The following is a 22,415-nucleotide window of genomic DNA, read 5'->3' on the forward strand; positions in this document are numbered from 1 at the left end:
TGAAAACAAAAGAAAGAGATATTTTCTGAAATTTTAGCGTGTCCTTTATAGGACGACTTTAAAATATAATTCGTGTTAGTAGCTGTTATTTATATTCAGCCTGTATGTCAAAAGGTTAGTCTGTATTGCCTAAGAGAAGTCGTGGGAATCATGTAACAGTGAGAGTGCCATGAGAGAACTAAAAAAACGGGTAGTAAAGGTGCCTCTTAATCTCGCGATGACTGTGGGTTATCGGTTCGTGTCAACAGTAAGTTTCTTATTCTCGCGCGATTTAACTACTTTCCCACGCCTGTTGTTTTGGCGTGTGCTTTCTGTTGGTCACCCCATCGCCACCCTTCTCTTTTCCCCCTCCCACTTCTCTCACCCTTTTCCCCCATCACATCTCCCTCCGTCAATCTCGTCTCTGCTAGTACGGTTTTTCTGAAGCGGATTGGCTTTGGCGAGAGCTTGGGGGTGGGATCTCGCGATTGTTGGATTTTTTTTTCCGATGTGGAGGGGAGATTCGAAGATGGCGCCCGTCGTGACGGGGTAAGTAGAAATTGGACCATAATGTGGTTGAAAAAGGTCAAGTTATCACATAGAGAAGCATTCCTAGGTTTCACAGAGTTTTTATTCATATTGGAAGTAATAGTTTTTTAAATATTAGCGTTGTTAACTCGGTAATCTCACCGAATTCAGCTTGTGCTTTAAAGCTGGGTCAGTTTCTCAAAACTATTTTTCGCAGCATGCTGGTTTTCTATTCCTCTTGAATTTCTCCTTAATTATTTCAGATTAGTGCATATATTTCGTATTTTGTATATTTTCTTAATCAGTGTTTGCCCTTATTTCTCCTGTATATCCCTAAAACGTGTTAATGGCGACATTTTCGAAATTAAAACTGCAATGTATTTGTCTCAACAGTTTAAAACGATATCAGTTCCTGCCTTCTTTTTGAAAGTATTGGTTTATTATAGCCAATTCTCTTTCCATGCTCCACAACAGCCTGTTCCATCTCAACATCTGTTCATTTTACGATTATAGCTGCTGATTGATTATATTACTGGTGAAATAACAGTGAAATAACTATTGTGCAATAAACTCGAACTGTTAGGACAGTTACAGAGGCTAAAGTTTGACCTTTTTGCTGCTGTATACTAAAACAATACCTAAAATGCATCAAATCCTGTTGTTGTTTTGCAGGAAGTTTAGTGAGCAACATCTGCCTCGACGGTTAACGAGGTGAGTAGAAACTTCAGCTAAGCCCGACAGAACATACTATTTACAAGTACAACTTACCAAATCAGTAAATCATCAAACTTAAGTTATCTGATTTCTGAAATTCAAAAAGTGAGACTCCTATAGATTTGCTAGCCACCATGAAAATGCACCATGTAATAAAGTGCACATTCTTGGTTGGAGCTTCTTTTACATGCATTACTCCATCTGACTCGTTGTATGGATGTGGTCAGGATAGTTTGCTGGCCAAGCACAGGGATACCATAGTCAATAAAACAAGTTTTGATGTATTTTAAAGCACATAGCATACCAATAAGGCTTGACAGATCAAAGAAGCTTTAAGTTCTCTGAAATGTCCTGGTAGACAGTTGCTGAGCTTGAACTTGATAAAACACAGTGGATCAAACCCAGCAGATGACATGGTTCCTCAAACCGTCACCAACTGTGGAAACTTCACGCTGGATCTCAAGCAATCTAGATTTCGCAGCTCTGTGCTCGTCTTCCAGACTGTGGGACCTGGATTTTAAATCAAATGTATTTTTTTTTTCCCTATCTGTATATGAATGAAATTATATATTATTTCATTGCCATCTTGTTTTTTAAATTACCTTTCTTAGCTCTTTGCAAAGGGAGCTAAAAATCTGACATTGTGCACAATCATATGATTTTGTGCTGATATACATCTACACAAACGATTTCTGCATTGAAATCATTTTGATGAATTTTATGTAATATATTCAAACTTATAAAGTGAAGGGGTTTCACTTTTTGAACAGGATTACCAAAATAAATGGTTTGATATTCTAATTTACGGAGTTACACTTTTATTAAGCCGATTGCTATTTGTGGTATTTAATACATCTTTATTCCAGGGAGGCTATGAGGACGTACTTGAAAGAGAAGGAGGATCAGACAGTCCTCGTACTGCATGCAAAAGTGGCACAAAAGTCATACGGGAACGAGAAAAGGTTTGTGTGAGGCCGATTTATTCAAATAAAAATAGTTTCTAAACAGGATACATGTTTGGAGCTTTTTCATATTATTAATATTGTCCCCCCTCTTAGGTTTTTCTGCCCGCCACCATGCGTGTATCTGATGGGGACGGGTTGGCAGAAGAAGGTGAAGGAGTTGGTGAAGGAAGGTTGCTCTGAACCAGAGGCCCAGCCTTATGTTTTCATTGGGATAGGCAGCAGTGAGCAAGACATGCAGCAACTCTTTCTGGAAGGAAAGGTGAGTCACAAATAGTGATATAACATGGGCTCACAGTATCTTACAAAAGTATTTTGCCACACCACAAACACAAACATCAATGTGTTGTATTTGAATTTACGTTATAGACAAGGGTGTAATCGTATCAAGAAACCAGCTGGTTTCGTTAGCAAGAAACCAGCTGGTGGTTTCTTAATACTAGTTGAGGGTAATTATTATTATTTTTATTTTTTACTTTGTTCAACTGTAAAGATTTCTAACAATTCTATTTCATGAGTGTCTCAAGTAATTCGACAAGTGATCTGCATAGAGCTAACTCCAGATTTGGTTTGATTTTTGTTAACTAATAAGGTCGTCATGAAACAATAAAACCACTAGACAACAAGATTTATGAATGGGAAGTTTCTGAATAACTCTGTGCTGACATTTGATTATTGAAACAAGTGTACATTCCTGTGGAGGAATTCTGATATATCAACAATCCAAACGATTTATGAATTGAGTGCAGCTGCTGTATAAACTCCTGCTGACAGACTGGCATCTGGAAACTGTACTGGTGGGCAGTTGCATGTCTGTTGCTGTGAACGTACTTGGTGCTGTTTAAAAGCTACGGACGTTTGGATTTTCCTCCGTATCAGTAATATTTACATTCAGCTAGATGTTGTTTCAGGTGTCCAACGAAGTTCATTATAGAGAGCTTTGTAATTTGTTGCCGATGAAAAATATTGACATTAAGTCTAGATTCTTTCCTTTTGTGTTCACTGTAGCTGACTGAGAAGCCAGCTAATCGGTAGCTTGAACAATTAGATGACACCAACTAGAGAGCTCCAGAGATCCAGTAGGAAAATCAGTCGACGGGACATCTCACTCAACAAATCTAACCTTATCTGGAAAGTGACAAGAATAAAGGTTTAGAATGGGTTTTGATCAAAGAACTATCATATTTAAGAAAGATCCCAGAAATTCCAGATTTAAATTTGATTGAGAATTCGTGGCAAAATTTAAAAACTGCTGTTTAAATTCTGACTGAGCCTAAGCAATTTTGCTAAGAGTGGACAGAGGTGTTGAACCAACTCAATGTAGTTACAGCTGCAAGTGTTTTATTTTTCTATCATATGATTGATTCAGATAGGCTAAATACAGATGCACTGAACAATGTTCAGATTTTTATTTGCAATAAATTCTGGAAGCCATCTATCTTCCTCCTGGCCCTTGTTGGAGTACCACAAATCCCAATTAAGTTCGCCCATGTTTGATAGTAATTTGACAAAATGTGGAAAATCGCATGGGGTATGAACACTTTTGCAAATTACTGTGTATGCAGCAGCTTTATACTTTAGAAACTTGTTCTGTCAAACGCATAAAAAAAGGAATTGAAAGCGGCTCTAACTTGGTGTGTCCTCAAAAACACCTCTAACGTTTTGCCCTCTCTCTGCGGTAGAACTTCTGCACGGCTAAAACCCTGTATATCAGTGACTCAGACAAAAGAAAGCACTTCATGCTGTCTGTGAAGATGTTACATGGAAACAGCTCGGATATCGGCGTTTTCCCCAGCAAGAGGATCAAAGTCATCTCCAAACCTTCCAAGAAGAAACAGTCCCTGAAAAACGCAGACTGTGAGTCCACACCACATCACTGTGCGGATTTAATCTCTTGGAGAACATTTGGTTTCATGTTCCTCTCCATCTTTCACCAGTGTGCATAGCTTCTGGGACTAAAGTGGCCTTGTTCAACCGCCTGCGTTCCCAAACGGTCAGTACCAGGTACCTTCATGTTGAGGGAGGGAACTTTCATGCCAGCTCCCAACAATGGGGCGCCTTCTACATCCACCTGTGTGAGTCAATCTTTCTTTTTTTCTTCTTCTTATTCTTCTTTTTAGCTTTCAGTTATTTATGTATTTATTTGAATAAGTAGATGCTGAGAGAATTTTATCAATTTGTTTAGTGGATGACGATGAATCTGAAGGGGAGGAATTCACCGTAAAAGATGGCTACATTCACTACGGCCAGACGGTGAAATTGGTCTGCTCTGTTACTGGCCTGGCCCTGCCTAGACTGGTATGTAAGCTGCTGTTGCACAAATGTCCCCGAAGTGTAGCAGGACGTTTGTTTTTTGTTTGTGTCTGTGTTTTCTTTGGCAGCGTTCACGATGGGTGCTCTTTCTGCATTTCTTCAGATCATTCGTAAAGTTGACAAGCAAGCAGCGCAGTTGGATGCAGATGATCCTGTATCTCAGCTTCACAAGTGTGCCTTCTACCTGAAAGATACAGAGAAAATGTATCTCTGTCTTTCACAGGAAAGAATCATCCAGTATCAGGTGCGTAGATGGATGCCTGTGCACAGCTACACGTCTGCAGCTGTTGACAATTTATTTATTTATTTTTTTTTATGTTTTATAAAAGTTTTTTTTAAAATAAAGATTAGGGAAATAGTCTTTGAAGGGTGATTTATACCGTAATTGTATATTTTCTGCTACATACAAGGAAGCTGCAGTACATTTGTCCTAAATGTTTGTCACATTTATATTTTAAATGAAAACGAATCACTTTGAATATCATTATCATGAAGTGATGCAGTAGGCAATAAAATGAAGCTGCTAAACCTGACATGTGCAAAGGCTGCATGATGTATTCTTCTGATTTTTGTGGCTACACGGTTTATGCTCTTTATTCTGTACACAGCTTTTGTTGCAGCATTTCTAAATGCACATTGCATGGATCAGTAGACTAAGTTTGTAGAAGTACACATTGTGTGTTGATACAATGACAATATTGATGTTTTGTATCACAAATCTACTGTTATTTTTGTAGTAATGTGTGCAATATTAACATCGCAAAGAACTGCTTGGACGTTGATGAGTATTTATCGAATAGGATAGATGTTATTATCCCACACTGGTAGATTCAAGTATAAAAACATCGAGGCATTTAGGTTCACACATAGATACAAAAGTGTTAAAAATATATAAGAGAAAAAATTAAGAATAATATACCTGTACAGTAAGTACAGAACTACAACATGAAAGTAAATGTGCACTTGTCAGCAATAACATACTTGGATCCAAGAAATGTGCAACTGAGCAAGGATTTTTAGAAAAATGTACAAAATGTGTATTGCATGTAAACGTCAGTCTGTTATCATAATCCAAATTCTTATGACGATAATTTTTTTTTCACAATAACTACAAACAGCATGAATGTTTCCCTACAAGAAATATTACTTTCTTTACCAGAAGTAATCTGCTTAAGCTAAAACAGCAGACACTGCCTGAGTAAAGTCCTTCAATACAACCCTATTGTTGAGATAGAAATAATACATTTATTCTTTCCATTTTCTAACACTGTTTGATTACTTCATCATCACAACATTAACCAACATTATTGCATGTTTTCCTAATGTTATGAAACTTTAATTGGAACCAGACAGATGAAGAATGTTTCTCATCAGTGATAGATCAGAAATTCAATCTGTCAGAGCACCATTAAAAAGGTTTCAGCAAACAAGTGTAGAAGTTTTGTTTTTAATTTTTGTAACTAGCATGTGATTTAAATAATTTCTATCCCAGGGTACGCCATGCCCCAAAGACTCTCGCAAGGAAAACGTTAATGACGGCGCAGCATGGACCATCATTAGCACTGACAAAGCAGAGTACACATTTTGCGAAGGCATGGGTCCAGTCCCCACACCGGTCAGCCCCGTCCCTGTGGTGGAAAGTCTGCAGGTAACCACAGATCCGACTTTGTTTCGCATCATTCCAACCCCTAGACTGCAGTCTTTTTTCAGGCTCTTTTAAGATGCGCATTTTTCTCCCTCCTCAGTTGAATGGCGGAGGAGATGTGGCCATGTTGGAAGTGACGGGACAGAACTTCACCCCTAACCTCAGAGTTTGGTTTGGCGATGTGGAGGCAGAAACCATGTACAGGTAAAACGGTCTGCCAGAGCTCAGCTGTGTGCGCGCGCGTCTCCCTCTGTGTTGATGCAGACTCCAACTTGTTTGCTTGTTCAGGTGTGGAGAGAGCATCCTCTGTGTAGTTCCAGACATCTCTTCCTTCAGGGAGGGTTGGCGCTGGGTGCTGCAGCCCGTTCAGGTTCCCGTCACGCTGGTCCGCAACGACGGAATCATCTACCCCACAGGCCTCACTTTCACCTACACTCCCGAGCCGGGACCACGGCCTCACTGCACTGCCACTGGGATCATCCTCCGATCCAACAGCAACGCTTCCTCATCACCAGCATCTTCCTCTTCACCTTCATCTTCAGTAGGCGGCCACGGCGATGGCCACGCTGCCAGCAGCAGTGACTCTGGCGTGTCAGTACTGACGTAGTCGGCTGTGGTTCATGGTTCGTGGGAAAGGACGTGCAGTTTTTGTCTAAAAGGATCTGCAAGCCTGCGCTGAAGTTCTGAAGCTTTATATTTTCAGAGAAACAGTGAAAACATAAGGAATGCTTCTGAGCTGGGAAAGGATGAGTTAAAAAGAAAATAACTTTTTTTACTGACTTTGTGCTTCAGCGCCATCTGGTGGAAAGTTGTGGACATGAGCCCCACTCAGACTTTGATATCCCAGATCCTCACCTATAAGAAGGGGGATGTGCCTTCTAATGCTAACACCTGGATTTGATAAGATGTTGTTTTTATACTTATGTGGGTGTGAAAGGTGTCTTCCTTCTGCTTTTTACCATTAAAATCTTATTTTTAATGAACAACCTTAACTATTCTTAGAAAAGGACAATTTGTAAAGGTAACATGGTTTTTATGCGCCATAAAAACATAATGTTATTCAGATTATATTTTATAAACTTTTTCGGTACATTTGACCATTTTTGTATGATACTGCAAACTTACTTTATTTTGTTATCATATAGGTTGCTATTTGTGATCCCTATTTTTGTCTTGTCTCAAGTTGGTTGTATTTCTTTAACTGCCGTACTACAATTTCATTCTCTTCACAGCACTGTTTATTGCATGTTAGCTGTTAATAACAAACATTTTAACAATTTTATCTGCTGGTCAATAATGGGTCAGTGTACACGAAGTAAACCTGATTTGGAAACATGTCTTTGAGGTTCATACTTTTTAAAATCTTCTAAAACTCTATGCATGCCGCTCTGAGCTGACCTTCCCAGCTCTACACATTTGATGCATCAGCCCAATGCAACCAGTCTTACTTTACGATTTTTCACAGTATTTTTGGTATGTTTTATGTACTGCTTCCAGATTGACATGAACGATGGCTAAATTCAGTATGCCATTAGTTCAGTGTGTTGTGTGATGTGATCTAAAACATAGTGGACTCAGTTGAGAGGTGAAGCGGAGTTTTTAAAAGTAACCCATTAAACGTCTTTTTGAAGTTACGATGCGCATTTGACGTATCGCATTGTCACTCATTTGCATGCGTCGCTGTATCTTTGGCACATGCATAATAGGAAGACTACTTAAGCTTCTGAATCGCACCTCTTTGAGAATGTTAAATTGTTGTGTAGGGAAAACTATAGACATGGCGATATGTGAATAATGAGGTGCAAAGTGATGTGGAAAAAATTTTACTGTTTTTTTTTGTTTTGTTTACACTTAAATGTTTCAAATTGTTAAATCATACTTTAGCAACACTAATTCCATACTACGACTAGTCACTCAAAATCTTTATTTTTTTAAAGCCACTCAGCTGTGGCCTTGTCGGTCTTGATTTGCGTCACAAAATATATTATAAATCTAAAAACAGATCTAACCGAATTTATGTGGAATTGTGTATTCACTCTGCTCTTGTTAAATACCAATAGTGTCACTCACCACTTGGACATACTCCACAGGCTAGAGGTCATATTTGCCTATTTTTAAACCAGGACCCAGATTGCTAAAAGTAATGTGACACTTGGTTACTGTGTTGTGTTTGTTGTGTAAGCTGCTTGAGCCATGCACTTCCAAGTTGTGTGAATGAAGAATTTTATTTGAACAGGGCAAAACACATGGATCTGGGATTTAGATCATATCACGTTACATCTTGGTGTGATTGGAAATCGCAAGTGAGGCATATTAACATCATTAGAACAGCTGTACTAGCACTTGCTAACCCTCTAAACATAGATTGACGGGCTTGCGAACAGTACACTCTAAAAACTGTTGGGCTATTTCTTTAACCCAAATGCTGAGTTTAAGTTGCTGGAACAGAAGTTTTAAAGAAAGGCTAGATCTAAAACTGTGACCTTGTTTGTTGGGTTAAAGAAGACTGTCATTATTATTTACACAATAATTGTGATCTATATAACCACCTAATCAGACTTCATTGAACCTTTTCCATAGCATATAAGAAGATGATAAAACTATACTGTTTAATAATGGATTGTGGATTGTGTTTATGTCTGTAGTTCTCACTATTTTTTTCACTTAAGCTAAGATAGTTAATACAAACTGGTGCTAGCTGGATCCATAGATGACTCTTTAAACAAAGAATTGGTCCTAAAGTAAATAAAGACAGGATATATTGCTCACAGTTGTAGATATTCATTCAGGGTGTATACGTAGTGCGGGTGGCACTTGACGGTTCTTGGATAGAAACTTTTGTTTAGCCTTTCTACCTTTGCTCTAACTGCCCTGTAGCATCTACTGAAGGGGAGCAGGGTGAGAGAGTGGAATGATGCTGCTCTCACCTCGTGCTGCAGGTTCTTTCTGCTCTCTGCTGTACAGCAGAATGTCGGGATGCTGGGAGTGATTCAGGCTCATGGAGTCCATGATGAGGTCTTTTGGACCTGTCCAGGTCCAGATTATTCAGATTATTGCTGTCACACCACTCGGATGGTGTGACAGACCTTCTTTCTGAATCTCTGCAGACGGATAACCCAAATGGGACATATTTAACCCAGCAGTTTTTAAAGTGTGCAACATGTATATTTAGGCACAGTACATACTATTCCTGGCATGATTGAGCTTTTCTGAAGGCTCTAATTGATGCTCCTTTTCATGCAGCAGTAAGAGGATAGACAGGGTAAAGAACAAAATAAATAAAAACGTCTCTACTGTAGCTGGCGTGATCAGTACCAACCTTTTGCCCCATGTATGTGGGATGGGAATTAGGACATTTACTGAAGGGTTTCCTGTTGCTGGTAGGGGGAGGAGAGAAGCTGACAATTTCCTGGAAGAACATCAGGGCTGGGACAGCAGAGGAGAGCACAGTGCCACTGTTCAATTGGAACCCCTGAGTTATAAAACACTGAAACCCAACACAGGAATCCAAGAGAAGATCTTTGCACTTATAGTTGCAAAACTGCATTCCAATTTATTTCTTATGTCGTTTCACTTTAAGTGACGACCTTCCCTTAATCCTGGATTTTATTTGATGGATTCATTTTTGGAAACACATTTTCTGATTTGTGTTGCACAGGATTTGAACGACCACAACAGAAATATTTCTAGAATCGGCAGAGATTTATTGCCCCTTTTTTTTTTTTTTTTAAATATATATACATATTAATTTATTTATTTATTTATTTATTCTTACCTCGTCTATTATTGTTGTGCAAAGTCCGCTCCCGTCTATTTTGGTTAAGTATTATCCAGCTTGGATGATTTCTCAAGTGAGCACAAGTATCACATCTCTATTCTGGCTCTGCACCCGTAATAGACACACGGATCGCTTTCGCAGACTGACACCGCTGCCTGCGGGACGCTCGTCGCTCCTGTGTTATTTCCCCATTTTTTTTCAGAACTTTCTAAACTTTCGACGATAGAAGCGCCTGAAATGCTCGCCATCTCCATTGTGTTTCTCATTTTCCCCGCTGCGCTCCTTGTTGCCGCGCAAAGCGTTGGGGATCTCCAGGGCCTCACCTCTCCAGGAGGCAGCGCCGGCTTCGAGCCGCCAGGTAAGTAGGTGTTGTACGTGTAAATTAATAAAGGGGAAAAAAAGAGTTTTGTAGGAGAGTTGGGGAAAGTGGATTCGTTAGCTGAACAACCAAAAGTTAATTGCCAGTATGACAACATGTCATGTCTTGGTTCAGAATCACCTTCCTAATAAAGGTGATTTTGCTTATGGCTGCAAAATGGAATATATTTACAAATCTATTTGTTTTGCTGCTATGCAGTGTTGTACTGGTTCATCCCTAACAAGAACTAGTTTTTGTATTTATAATTTTTCTGAATTATATTTTTAAATAATAATTGCATCGTGACATCACTCACACATTTGCATGTGGATCATCTCATTGCCTTGCATCCCTCATATTCTGTCCTGTGTAAACTATGGTTGAATATCGTTACATATTTTAATTGTTTAATGAGCAGAAAAGAAAATGCTCATTGAATTCTGCTCCATTCAGATGTGTAACTTTTAACACTTTCTTATCGATCAGGACATAGCGTTAAAATGTTTCGCCAATAGCTTTTTCCCATTTAGGCAGTTGTCACACACAGTCAAAAACCCACAGTAACACCAATCCATAGCTAAATCCTGAAAGTTGAAGTTGTGTTAGACAGAAGCATCATGTCTTTACCTTGATTCTTTTTATTTATATGAATTTATTTTATTTATTTATTCTGGATGCATGTATCCCCTCCAATCAACCATGTAAACAAATCTGTCTTCACAACATGAGTGATATACAGTCACCATGCAGACATCCAGTTCTGCAGGGCTTTGCACACACCACAGAAATGCAATAGCACATCACAGGCGTTCTCACTCTTCAGAAATGCCAGTTTCATCAATGACCAAAGGGTCAGAGTTGTTGCTTTCTATCTAGATATACTGTTCGTCCCACAGCTTGAAGAGAAAAACAAATCTATATATGAAAGCAAAAAAAAGACCCAAAACATTCTCAAAATATAACATAAAAAGTGATGGTAATATAACTTCCACACTTATTGGCAGACAGGGTAGATATTTAGAAAAACAATTATCTAAACTAGCATAGCCTTGCACTAAAAAGGTTTCTTAATTTCTAGCTTGTTTATTTACTGCATTTATTCACTAAAATGAGAAAAATCCCATTTGGTTTGTTTGTTTACTTGTCTTTAGAAACACTTGTTGCCTCACTTTTCACCAAGAATTTTTATACATTTACTCAATCATTTTAAAAACGATTAAAACTTTGTTTATTAGAGTGCCTTTGTCACTTATGAGTAGTAATTTTCAACTTACTATTTCTCTAGTATATATATATATAAAAAAATCATTCAACATTATTCAAAAAGGTAAAGACAAGAAAGCATAATACAAGCAAACAAAAGCTGAAAGAATTTTGATGAGTTGTCAAAAATTAGGTGCAAGAGTGACGCAGGGGTGGAGCCAAGTACGGAGAGGCCTTAGTCGTCAACGTGACTCTCACGGGTTTGAGTCCTGGGCCGATGCCCTTTGTCACATGTCTTTCTTTTTTCCTGTCTGACCACTCTCCAATAAAGGCCATCAGAGCTGATAAAGCCATAAAAAAGTAATGTTATTTATGGTATTTTATGGTTCTTTGCCAGGGTTTCAAGTAAATGTGAAGGGCACTGTGAAATTCGGGGAAAAAAAGCAGCTTTTAAGGAATGTACACATCATTTAAATGAGGTAAAGTTCAGTGCTGTCCTGTTCATTTTCGGATGATCTTTCGTCAGTCGCACTAAATGTGCAGATCGTTCAAAACGTTTATCGTGTCTCAGCTTGCATTGGCTTCACACCTTCATTTGATTGGAATTTTTCCTGGTCATATTCCTGTAGATCATTTGTGGATAAGAACAAAACTCTTAATTTTACCATGACATATATTTAAAAGCTTTTTGAAGTTTGCTGGTGCCAGCTGGTCGTGGGCTTTGCTGGAAGACCTTTGACCTCGCTCCTTGAAGTACACAGATTCTTGTGTCAGAGATAAAAATGAGCTCTGACTCAGTAGTCCGAGAGTCCTGCACCAGGAAGCTGTGTCACTTACCCCACGTTTTCCCAGCCTAGACTCAGACATGGAACACACTGTACAATTTAAAGGGTAATTACATCAGTTGATTCAGCCTTAAATACTCCAGAGAGACTGTGCTCAAGTACATTCCGTTTCCATTTTTCCTCATATGTACACATTGGTCTTTCATTCATTGTGCTTGGGTCTTTAAAAGTTTGATATTTTAGTCTTGGTTTTAGCACAGATGTTCTAATGTTTATGACAAAGGCAGCAGCCTACAATAAGCAGCACTACTTCAGTTACATTAACTTTATTTATTATTTTTAGAGTGAGAAGTACTCAACAAACCTTTTCCAATCTGGATATATTAAAAACATGCAAATTGCTAAGTTCTTATCTTGGAATAAATTCTAATTCACATATTACTCACCTGCCTTTAAATTGACTGCCTTTAAATAGATTTTAGTGATTAAATAGTTGGTATTTTCAAAAATGATCTATTTAAAATCTGAACTCAGATTTTACTACTTTAAGTAAAGCATTTGTTGTTTTGTTAGAAAACAAAAGTCCATGTAAAAACAGAAGTTACAGCAGGGCAAAACAATAAAATAAAAACAAGAGCAGTGATGACCTCAGTGTCAGTAGTCAAATGATGAAATCCAAAGAAAGTACAGAGGATGAACAAAATACAACTGTAATATAGTTTAGCTTCATATACACCATAGTGAAACATGATGTCAACATCATCATGCTACTCTTCAGTGGGGTCAGGAAACCTAGTCGGAGTTGGTGAGAAGATGGACAGAAGTAAAAACAAGTTAATTCTGAAAGGAGACCTGCTGGAAGTTGTGAAATACTGGAGTCTGTAAATGGCCCAGTTAAAGCACAGACCTTCAAATAAAAGTATCTGGCAAGATTTTTAAATTGCAGATCATAGATATTCCCCAATCAATCTGACAGAGCTAAAAAAGAATGTGGAAAAAAAAAAGTCACTACCTATCATAAAAATCTCAATAAAATAGATGCTATTGTTGTAAACATTATATGATGTTACAAGCTTAATGCAATATCTGTAACATTCTATGTTTGTTTTGGCTAAAGTTAGGATGGATATAAAGTGTCTAATTTTGTCTTTATTTTCCCAGCCAAATAAAAGACGATGAGCAAACTAACCTGAAACTGTCATAAAGACGTTCTTAGACATCCACTGTTTGGAGAGACCGGTCAATAACAAAACTTAATCAATGACTAATTCAATTGTCTTTCTTTCTTTAGACCCATGTATGACTATATATCCACCATGTCTGAGTGAATCTGATCGCTTCAGCCTGGAGGCCCTGCGGAGCATCCACCAGATGATGGATGATGACCAAGACGGTGGGATTGAGGTGGAGGAGAGCATGGAGGTACAAACGGTGGTTTTTACAGCATATTTCATCCTCGTACATGGTTGCTGGGAAGCTCCTTTTACACAAGTCCTTGCATGCAAGAGACGAGTAGAGCGAAGAAGTGCAACAACAGGTGTGCTGGCTGGAGGAGTCAAGTGCTCCTTCAAGGATAGCAACAGTAAATTCTGCCTTTGGCTCAGTGACAAAATCAGTTAGCACCAACAGAATACTGCAACTACACTGACTTTACTGGCGTGCCTTAAAGAGGATATTTGTAGAAGTCATACTCTTCAAAGGTAAACTCATGTTGAAGACACTAAGTCAAAAACGGTTCTGCTATGTCGTCTCTCATTGAAAGATGTGTTGTAAATTTGTTTTGTGCTATTTTCAACCAGATGTTTCACTTGTTTCCAAACAGGTGTGTTTCCAGTGTATTACTGCATAATGTTTCTAAACAGTTTTCACTGGTAAAGCAAATGCTTTTAACATGAACACTGCATTCCACCTGTGCATTTGCCTCTTGCACTGTAGTAAATGTTTTGAACATCCAGTAAATGGCTCATAAAATATCTGTGAGTCTTTTGCTTTGGTGGTAAAGTCTGGACTTTTAAAATGCTGTTTCCCTGCATAGAGTAGTTCGTGGATACAGTATCCTAGGGCTCAGGTTGCGGTTGGTATGGGAACATCAGTTGACAGGTCCGGGCCAATTGAAGTCCCAAAATTCCAATAGCTGTCATAGAATGGATTTATGGGCAGGAACACATTCCAGGAAACCTCCAACACACTTTTTGCAACACACAGATGTTGGACAAAATAAATAAATGCATTTCAAAACACTCTCTTATAATTTTTATGCTGCAACCTGAAAACATGCGCTGTGTGATTAGGTAGCATTTCTTTTTATTTTAAGTAAATGAGAAAATTCTCAATGTGTTATGGATCCCTTTGCTTTTGTTTATCTTCAAACATTTCTGTTTTTGCCACGTTTTTCATTCTGCTGCAGTTCATTATTGAAGACATGAAGCAGCAGCAGACTCACAAACACAGCAATCTGCACAGAGAAGACCAGCACATCACAGTGGAGGAGCTCTGGAGGGGATGGAAGTCATCTGAAGGTGTGGCCGTGCACAAGCGACAAAGCATTAGCATGCATTCATAAGGCTCAAACATCCCCTTTAACTTTTAGCATTAATTTGGCAGTGCACAACTGGACACTAGACGATGTTCTACGCTGGCTGAAAGACTTTGTCGAGCTGCCGCAGTATGAGAGGAATTTTAAGGACTTCAGGGTCAATGGAAACACCCTACCCAGGTGAGAAGAACAAAGAATTGCTTCACGATAAAAGTACTAGCTGATGTTACTGTGTTAACAATGAAATTCTCAGTGGCACAAACAGTAAAATATATAATCATAGACATTTATAAAAGAGTAAAAAGGTACATGTAACAGAATTCTAATGCCGCACATATCCCTCATTCTGGCATCATGCTGTGTGGAAGCATTTCTGCTGCAGAGATGGTTAGAATGAATGGCAAGAGTTCAGCCTTCCAACAAGACAACAAATCTAACACACAGCAATGGAATGAATACTGTAGATAAATGGATATTCCTGTGTTAGGATGGTCCAGTCAAAGTCCTATTCACCTAAACCGAAATCCTATTCAGTCTGTGGTTTGTCTAAGAAATAACTTAGTTTATCATCACAAAGTAACAATTCTAAATGGCAGTCTATGAAGTCAGAAAATATTAGAAAACCTTTGCTTATGATGATTAATCCACATTGTTTTATGTCGTAAAATGTACATGTTGGTGGAATAAGCATCTTGAATGCACCAAAACACTGAGACTTCTCAGTGTTTTTCATCCAAGTGTTTAGAAGTTGACAATTTTTATAAAGCTAAGGATAAATTTTCTCAGACATTTGAGACCACAAACTCTCTACAACTTCAACAACCAAGCACAATGCAAGAACATTGTGCTTGCATTGTACGTATTTTTTTTTTGTAATACGTAGCAGAACTGAATCTGACCTGATTTATGTTTGTAGGATTGCAGCAAATGAGCCATCCTTCCTGAGTTCCCAGTTGAAAGTGCTGGACCAGAGAGACAAACAGAAGCTCAACATCAAAGCTCTGGATGTGGTGTTGTTTGGACCACCTACACGTGAGAACTGTTCCTCACTTTCCTCTTTCTTCATATGTAGTTTTAGCCTTTCTCTGTCAGCACCATCACTTAATGTGTTTGGATTTTTCTAAAGATAACGCTACCATCCCTACAAATGGACAGTTAATTTTGCCTTTCACAACCCATTATTGTGCCTTTCCATTCTATAACAGGCCCCCCTCATAACTACATGAAGGACCTGCTGCTCATTGTGTCTGTGGTGATGGGAGTCGGAGGCTGCTGGTTTGCCCAGGCCCAAAACAAAGCCAGCAAGGTTCACGTCACCAAAATGATGAAAGACTTAGAAAGTCTGCAGAGGGCAGAACAGAGCCTCATGGACCTACAGGAACAGTAAATATTTTAGTGTTTTTTTTTGTTTTGTTTTTTTCTGGGTGTATAATCATTCATACACAGTCAAGTAACTTTTTCTTTTGTCAGTCAAGCTAAGAACCTTTTGCTTTGCCCAGGCTGGAGCGGGCTCAGGAAGAAAAACGAAACGTGGCCGTGGAAAAACAATGCCTGGAGGAGAAGATGAGAGATGAGATCATTGGAGCTCAGGAGGAAGCTCACCGTCTGCACGAGCTGAGACAGGGAGCCGTCAGCGAGCTCAGCCGCCTGCGGTACGCAGAGGAAGAACTGGAACAGGTAGGTACATTACAACAGGAGGGAGAGGGGTCATCAGCGCTCTTTCAGAGATTGATATCATATAATCTAATGGAAAAAGTACTTTAAAATAAGGTGTGGTTATAAGTCATAAAGTCAATGACTGCTGATCTAAAACCTCAGGCACACCTGTATACACCATTTCAATAATCACCAAGGTTGTCAGTCAGCAGCAGGTTCAATTAAGGTGAATGTGCTAACAAGTATGTGATAATAATAATCAGCAAATGAGCTATTATGTGGTAATTTAACAGGAAGCTTTAAATGACCCCAAACAGTAACACTTTATTTGAAGGAGGGTGAATAAGACTGTCATGACACTGTCATAAACATGACATAACACTGTCATGAACATGAATAAGCCTTCATGAATATTTATGACTGTTGTCATAAAGTGTCATTCGGTAAATTATGACACTTTTAATACAAAGTTGACATTATTCAAAATGCCTTTGTTATGACAACTTGACATTAACCAAGAAATCATTACTGATATAAATTTGTTATAAAAGTATTATTACTGATTGCACTTTAAAAACTAGGTAACGTTTTGTTATTAAAGGTAAAGTTTAAACGGTAATGATTTCTTAGTTAATGTCAAGTTTTCATAACAAAGACATTTTGAATAATGTCAACTTTGTATTAAAAGTGTCATAATTTACCGAATGACGCTTCATGACAACCATCATAAATATTCATGAAGGCTTATTCATGTTCATGACAGGTTTTTATGACTGTGTCATGTCAGTCTTATTTCACCCCCTTCAAATAAAGTGTTACCCCACAAACTTGTCTGATTTTGCTATAGCTGCAACGCTAGTTAACTACGGTACTCAAGAATCTCATCAGCCAAAGAGCTGAAATAATTTACATCTGCTTGTAGGTTCTCATTTGTTCATTTGTTGCTAGCTGTATTTGTTTTTTTTTATTTTTCCCCTCAAACTGCGTCCAGTGCTAAACCAGAGTGAGGTCTTATTTAGCAGGAGTACATTTTGTTTTCACCACCAGCACACTGAATCTACCACTAAAAAAACCTTGTGCTATCCTTGTTCCAACTTTTTGCCTGGTCACATAAACATGTTTTCGTCACTTGTGGTTTCCCATGATGACCAACAACACCGATTAAAATGTTCTCAGTTTGAAACTTTGCCTAAATCAGAACAAGAACAATAAAAACAGCTGCTACGTAAACAGTAAGTTTGATTAGTACTGAAAAAAAAACAGTCTTACTGTCTCCCATTTTCCACAGTTTTATTTTAATATCCCTTTATCGCTGCACACTGCTGTTTTCACACAGGACATTTCCAGCTGAATTGATAAACATCATGTTCATAAACTGGTGTTTAGAAATAGATCTTGAAATGGAGAGGTTAGCAATGTAAAGATTGAGCACAAGCATCAGCTGTTGTAAAAATAGCATTTAAGGTCATTTATTTACAGGCATTGCCAGACAAATGCTGGACTCAGTTTAAAAGAAATGTATCACTGAGTTTTTTGCATATTTGCAGACATAATTAAAACAAACAAACAAAAACAAAAAACACAGCGGTTCAGATATTTACTGGAATATTTTATTTGGTGCAATGAGGTGTTTTGCTGTCTGTTTATAACCTAAAAAATGCTTTACTCTGTCTTTTAAGTACCATTGGAGAACTACCTGTAGCACCAACCCATGTTCAGCAGTGGAACTGCTTTGGTGGAAAAACCCTTTATGAGCTGCAACATGTTTTGGTGCTATAACTCCCTCAAGCTTAAAATGCTACCGGCTTCTATTACTTTCAATCGGTTAAAAATAACACGGCTTGGCAGGCGTTGAGCTAACGTCTTCTTTTGGTGGTGTGAATATCTGTGCAGCGAGGTGGGGGGGTGGAAAATCTATTTTTTTTGGTCATTCTCTTTTTTGTTGTTCAACACATGCATGTGACAACCATGTCATGGATTATAGTAATAACAGCCGTTCATTTAGTTTAAGTGCAAAGTTCGATAGCAGTGTCTTGTCGTCCAACAACTAATAACTTCTTAATTTTTATCTCTCTGAAAAGGAAACTTAAATAATACGCAAAATCAAGCACTAATGTGTAAACAGATACATTATTGAAGAAATAACTTGTAAGATACCATTGTAGTGTGTTTAACTGGTTTCTTTTAAAGGAAAGGATTTGTGACTCAAATCTGATTTCTAACACTTCTTCAGGTCCGTGGAGCGCTGAAGCAGGCGGAGAAGGAGATGATAGCCAGCTGGACGGTCTCAGGTGCCCTTCAGCAGTGGCTCCAGCTCACACACGAGGTGGAGGTTCAGTACTACAACGTCAAAAAGCACAGCGCAGAACTGCAACTTGCCGCAGCCAAGGAGGAGGTAATGAATTTAAAAAATGCATGCATGTGAAAACAATAAAATACTTAAGAACTAATACTTTGGTAAGGTGAATAAGTGATTAAACGGAACACATTCATGAATTGTTGCAAATTCTACCTGCACTGTCTGTCACATCTCTCTTTAATCTTTTCTGCAGGCAGAGAGGATCAAGAAGAAGAGAAGTTCTGTTCTGGGAACGCTTCACATGGCCCACAGCTCCTCCCTAGACCAAGTCGATCATAAGATCATGGAAGCAAAGTGAGGCACAGAGTCACACAGGCAGCTTTGGTTTTTCGTCTGTCTAAAAACAATGTCAGTTTTGATCACCAAAAAACTTTACATACCCCACAGGCATGCGTTGTCCGAAGTAACAGCTTGTCTGCGAGAACGTCTACACCGCTGGCAGCATATTGAATTCCTCTGTGGTTTTCCCATTATGAGGAATCCTGGACTAGCTAACCTCTCCGCTCAACTCTACTCAGACACGACCGCCTTGGGGTTCCCCCGAGTATCCCAGTCGTCCTGTTCATATCACAGTTCTGTTCACGGCTCAGTAGAAGATCTATTAGATGAACAAGCTGCACCTATTATACCACAGATGCCTGGTGAGTTACAACACTGAAATTATTGATTAATAATTGATTAATTCCTTAAACAATTGGATAAAGTACATTGAAATCTTTTAATTTGCGATCTCACCTCCTAGTCCTAAAAAAGGTTTTCATTGGCCTGTTTATTAGGTACTGTTAACACCACCATCCAGCAACAGAATCCAATCAGGATCTAGATGCTGAAATTCAAACACAGAATCAGAAAGGGAAGAAAGTGGATTTAAGTGACTTTAAATGTGACGTGGTGTAATTATATTTTAAACTAGATAAAGATATGTGTGTTTTGCTACTTTAATGGGCATAAAAGAAGATACAATAGCTAACTGTTGCCTGTTATATGGAAGAAGGTCATATTTGGTCCCTTTCCCGCAGTTCCAATTCCGCCTCTTAAGCGCTCGCCTCGTCTTCGGGGATCCACCATCTCAAGGGCACGTCGTCCTGGAGTCCTCCCTCAACCACAACCTGCCACCGTCTCCCAAGACCCCGACCTTCTGATCCCCATTAGAGCTCCTTACTCTTGCTATGACGAAGGAGAAGAACTCCGAAAATCTCTTAAAAAACAGTAAGTTCCCATTCCCCACAAGTTTACGTACATTTTTAGAGAACACAGTTACAATTTACAATTTTCCTTGTAAATTTTATTAAGACATCTTCTCTCCATCCTTGTCTGTTTTCTCCTTTTGTTTTGTTCCCCTTTAATAGAGATTCCCAAGAGAAATTCTTAGACTCTGAGTTCATAATGTCACCTACCCTCAGCAAAATGTTTCCTAGTCCTATCCTGGACACGTCATCCAGAAGGTTGTATCACAATGAGGCTGAGCTCCTTGCAGACAGTCCAATTACAAAGCCTTTAAGTGGACAAGTAGAATTTCCTGCTGATCCTCCAGTTCACAACGTGTCTGAGGAAGAGCATGAAACTCCTGTCGATTTAGGTGTTTCTTGCAAGAAAATGGTAAATGGCAAAATCGTGGATCCTGCTTTGCAAACCATTTCTTTTAAGATTTCTAATCAAGAATCTTGTGGAAATGCTGCACCAAAGAAGATATCTAGACATAGAAGTGAAGTTTCTATGGATGATGCATTAAGAAAGGGAGTTTCTCATGATTTAGATATGGAGGTCTCACCCATAAAAACAGAGAAACATACCACTGAGGATTTAATGGACGTCCCCTCAAGGAATCTTTACAAAGACAGATACGATGTAGAGCCACTGGAGATGAAAAAGATTTTTCGACCGGAACTGGAATCGTCAGCAGAAACACAGAGGATAACATCAAGGGATATTATGGGGTCTTCAATAAATGTGGCCTCAAGAAAGAAAGGGAGAGATGATGCTGAACTTTTGATTGAATCGAGAAGAGTTACGAGGAATTCAGTGGGAATGTCCCAAGACGCAGCTTTTAGGAAGCTTCCGCTGAATATGGGAGACTTTCAGCTCGAATCCTCTCTGATGGCCATACCAAAGGATAAAATAGATGAGACTGCTGTAATACCACAAAGAAAGATATCTAGGGAAGAGTTGGAATATTGTTCAGATCCTGCCTCTGTCAAGATGCCCCACAGAGAACCAATGGATGCTTTTAGGGATGCTCCAATCTTTAAAGATACACCAGAGATTGGACTGGAGTCAGCACAAAGCAGACGGATACTGAGAAATGAAGCTGAGATCTCTGCTGGTTCCCTTAGAAGGAGAATACCTGGGCTTTCAAGAAGCAGCACCAGTTCAACAGATAGTTTCTCTGAGAATATCTCGTGGGATAGAGTGAATGCTTCAGTTGACATGTCTAAGCATCTGACACTGAGGGACGACCTTGGAGGATTTGAATCGAGTTCTTTGCCATGTCGTGTTGGACAGCCAGATCTTATGCTAACATCACAAGTGCCATGGCAGTCGTCCTCAGACCTCTGTACTGCTGGGCCTCTGAGCCAACTCGTGTATGATGGAATCCTTGAAAAATCATGCAGCTCTATGTCCTCGGTGCATACGCCTCTGTCAGCCTCTACACCAAACCTTCCTCAGAGCAGACTGCTGGCTGAGCTGGAGTTACCACTGCCACCTCCACAGGCTGTTTGCCCAACAATTGCATCACCCTCTGAGAGTGGAGACGAGAAGAACAAAGAGAAGGACAAAAGTAAGAAAACTTTAAAGCTCAAAAACCTTTTTAAAAAGAAAAATGAGTCTACTCCAGAAAAGTCTCACAGCGGTCTTCAGAAGCTCTGACAGCTCACAAGTGTTTCCCCACTTCTGAGTTTTATTGATTCAGAAATTCTAGCTTCAGGACATGTTTTGAGTTGGCTGACTGGCCAAGTGAGGTTACATAATCCTGGGAAAAAAAAGGATTTAGCGTCTGCTGGTGCTTAGTGACATTGGATGAACAATGATTGGCTCGGCTCAGGGACTACATAATGAGCTGCCGAGGAGCAAACCAATGAATTTTATGTGAAGCATCGGTACTGACCTCAAATCCAACAAAGTGTTTAAAGCACAACCTCTGATGGAGATCAGGGTCAATAGGAAGCCAGGAATCCTGGCTGGTGATCTGTATATAATGCTCTGAATGTCATTAAAACCACAAAACTGTTAATAAGAAGTCATCTGATTCTGTGTTGATTAGAAAACCTAAGACTTGGTCTGAGCCTATAAACTGTACAGTGAAGACATTTTCCTCTATAGCAACACTGAGGAAATTGAAAGAACACAGCTTCACCCTGAAGTGAAAAAGCTCTTTACGTGATAAAGAACTTTACTGTTTATGAGGATGTGTTGTTTTTATATGCACATATGATGAAACAGAAAACTGTTTCAGAAAACATCTAAACAGAAAATCAAGGCAACACAACTGTGTGTCTATTTTTATGTTGATTATAAACAGAGTATTTAAGACTATAATTTTCTGCGTGAGTTATTTTATATTTGAAGCCAATTTTACTTGCTTAAGAAGTAGAGATGTG

General features: G+C 38.9%; 2 protein-coding genes across 2 annotated transcripts; both read left to right on the top strand.

Moving 5' to 3' along the window:
- Positions 1 to 281: 281 nt before the first annotated feature.
- On the top strand, positions 282 to 7,479 carry LOC103137790 (recombining binding protein suppressor of hairless-like). The gene is made up of 11 exons (XM_007551719.2): positions 282 to 528; positions 1,180 to 1,218; positions 2,088 to 2,183; positions 2,280 to 2,445; positions 3,866 to 4,040; positions 4,121 to 4,258; positions 4,369 to 4,481; positions 4,600 to 4,740; positions 5,989 to 6,144; positions 6,242 to 6,345; positions 6,430 to 7,479. The coding sequence occupies exons 1-11, from the start codon at positions 488 to 490 to the stop codon at positions 6,746 to 6,748; spliced, it is 1,488 nt and encodes a 495-aa protein (XP_007551781.1). The 5' UTR covers positions 282 to 487; the 3' UTR covers positions 6,749 to 7,479.
- Positions 7,480 to 9,924: 2,445 nt separating this feature from the next.
- Positions 9,925 to 22,404, top strand: LOC103137791 (stromal interaction molecule 2-like). The gene is made up of 12 exons (XM_007551720.2): positions 9,925 to 10,277; positions 13,557 to 13,687; positions 14,673 to 14,784; positions 14,870 to 14,981; positions 15,718 to 15,833; positions 16,007 to 16,184; positions 16,301 to 16,478; positions 18,691 to 18,852; positions 19,010 to 19,110; positions 19,204 to 19,457; positions 19,836 to 20,025; positions 20,166 to 22,404. Exons 1-12 carry the CDS (start codon positions 10,157 to 10,159, stop codon positions 21,682 to 21,684), a joined length of 3,174 nt encoding a protein of 1,057 aa, XP_007551782.1. The 5' UTR covers positions 9,925 to 10,156; the 3' UTR covers positions 21,685 to 22,404.
- The last annotated feature ends 11 nt before the right edge of the window (positions 22,405 to 22,415 follow it).

Source organism: Poecilia formosa, unplaced genomic scaffold (genome assembly GCF_000485575.1).
Source record: "Poecilia formosa unplaced genomic scaffold, Poecilia_formosa-5.1.2 Scaffold43, whole genome shotgun sequence".
Classification (NCBI taxonomy): domain Eukaryota; kingdom Metazoa; phylum Chordata; class Actinopteri; order Cyprinodontiformes; family Poeciliidae; genus Poecilia; species Poecilia formosa.

Coding starts and splice junctions, on each gene's coding strand:
- LOC103137791 (XM_007551720.2), top strand. CDS start 10,157: ATGCTCGCCATCTCCATTGTGTTTCTCATTTTCCCCGCTGCGCTCCTT. Junction 14,982..15,717: donor AATGGAAACACCCTACCCAG/GTGAGAAGAACA, acceptor TTATGTTTGTAG/GATTGCAGCAAATGAGCCAT. Junction 20,026..20,165: donor CGAAAATCTCTTAAAAAACA/GTAAGTTCCCAT, acceptor CCCCTTTAATAG/AGATTCCCAAGAGAAATTCT.
- LOC103137790 (XM_007551719.2), top strand. CDS start 488: ATGTGGAGGGGAGATTCGAAGATGGCGCCCGTCGTGACGGG. Junction 529..1,179: donor ATGGCGCCCGTCGTGACGGG/GTAAGTAGAAAT, acceptor GTTGTTTTGCAG/GAAGTTTAGTGAGCAACATC. Junction 4,741..5,988: donor AAAGAATCATCCAGTATCAG/GTGCGTAGATGG, acceptor TTTCTATCCCAG/GGTACGCCATGCCCCAAAGA.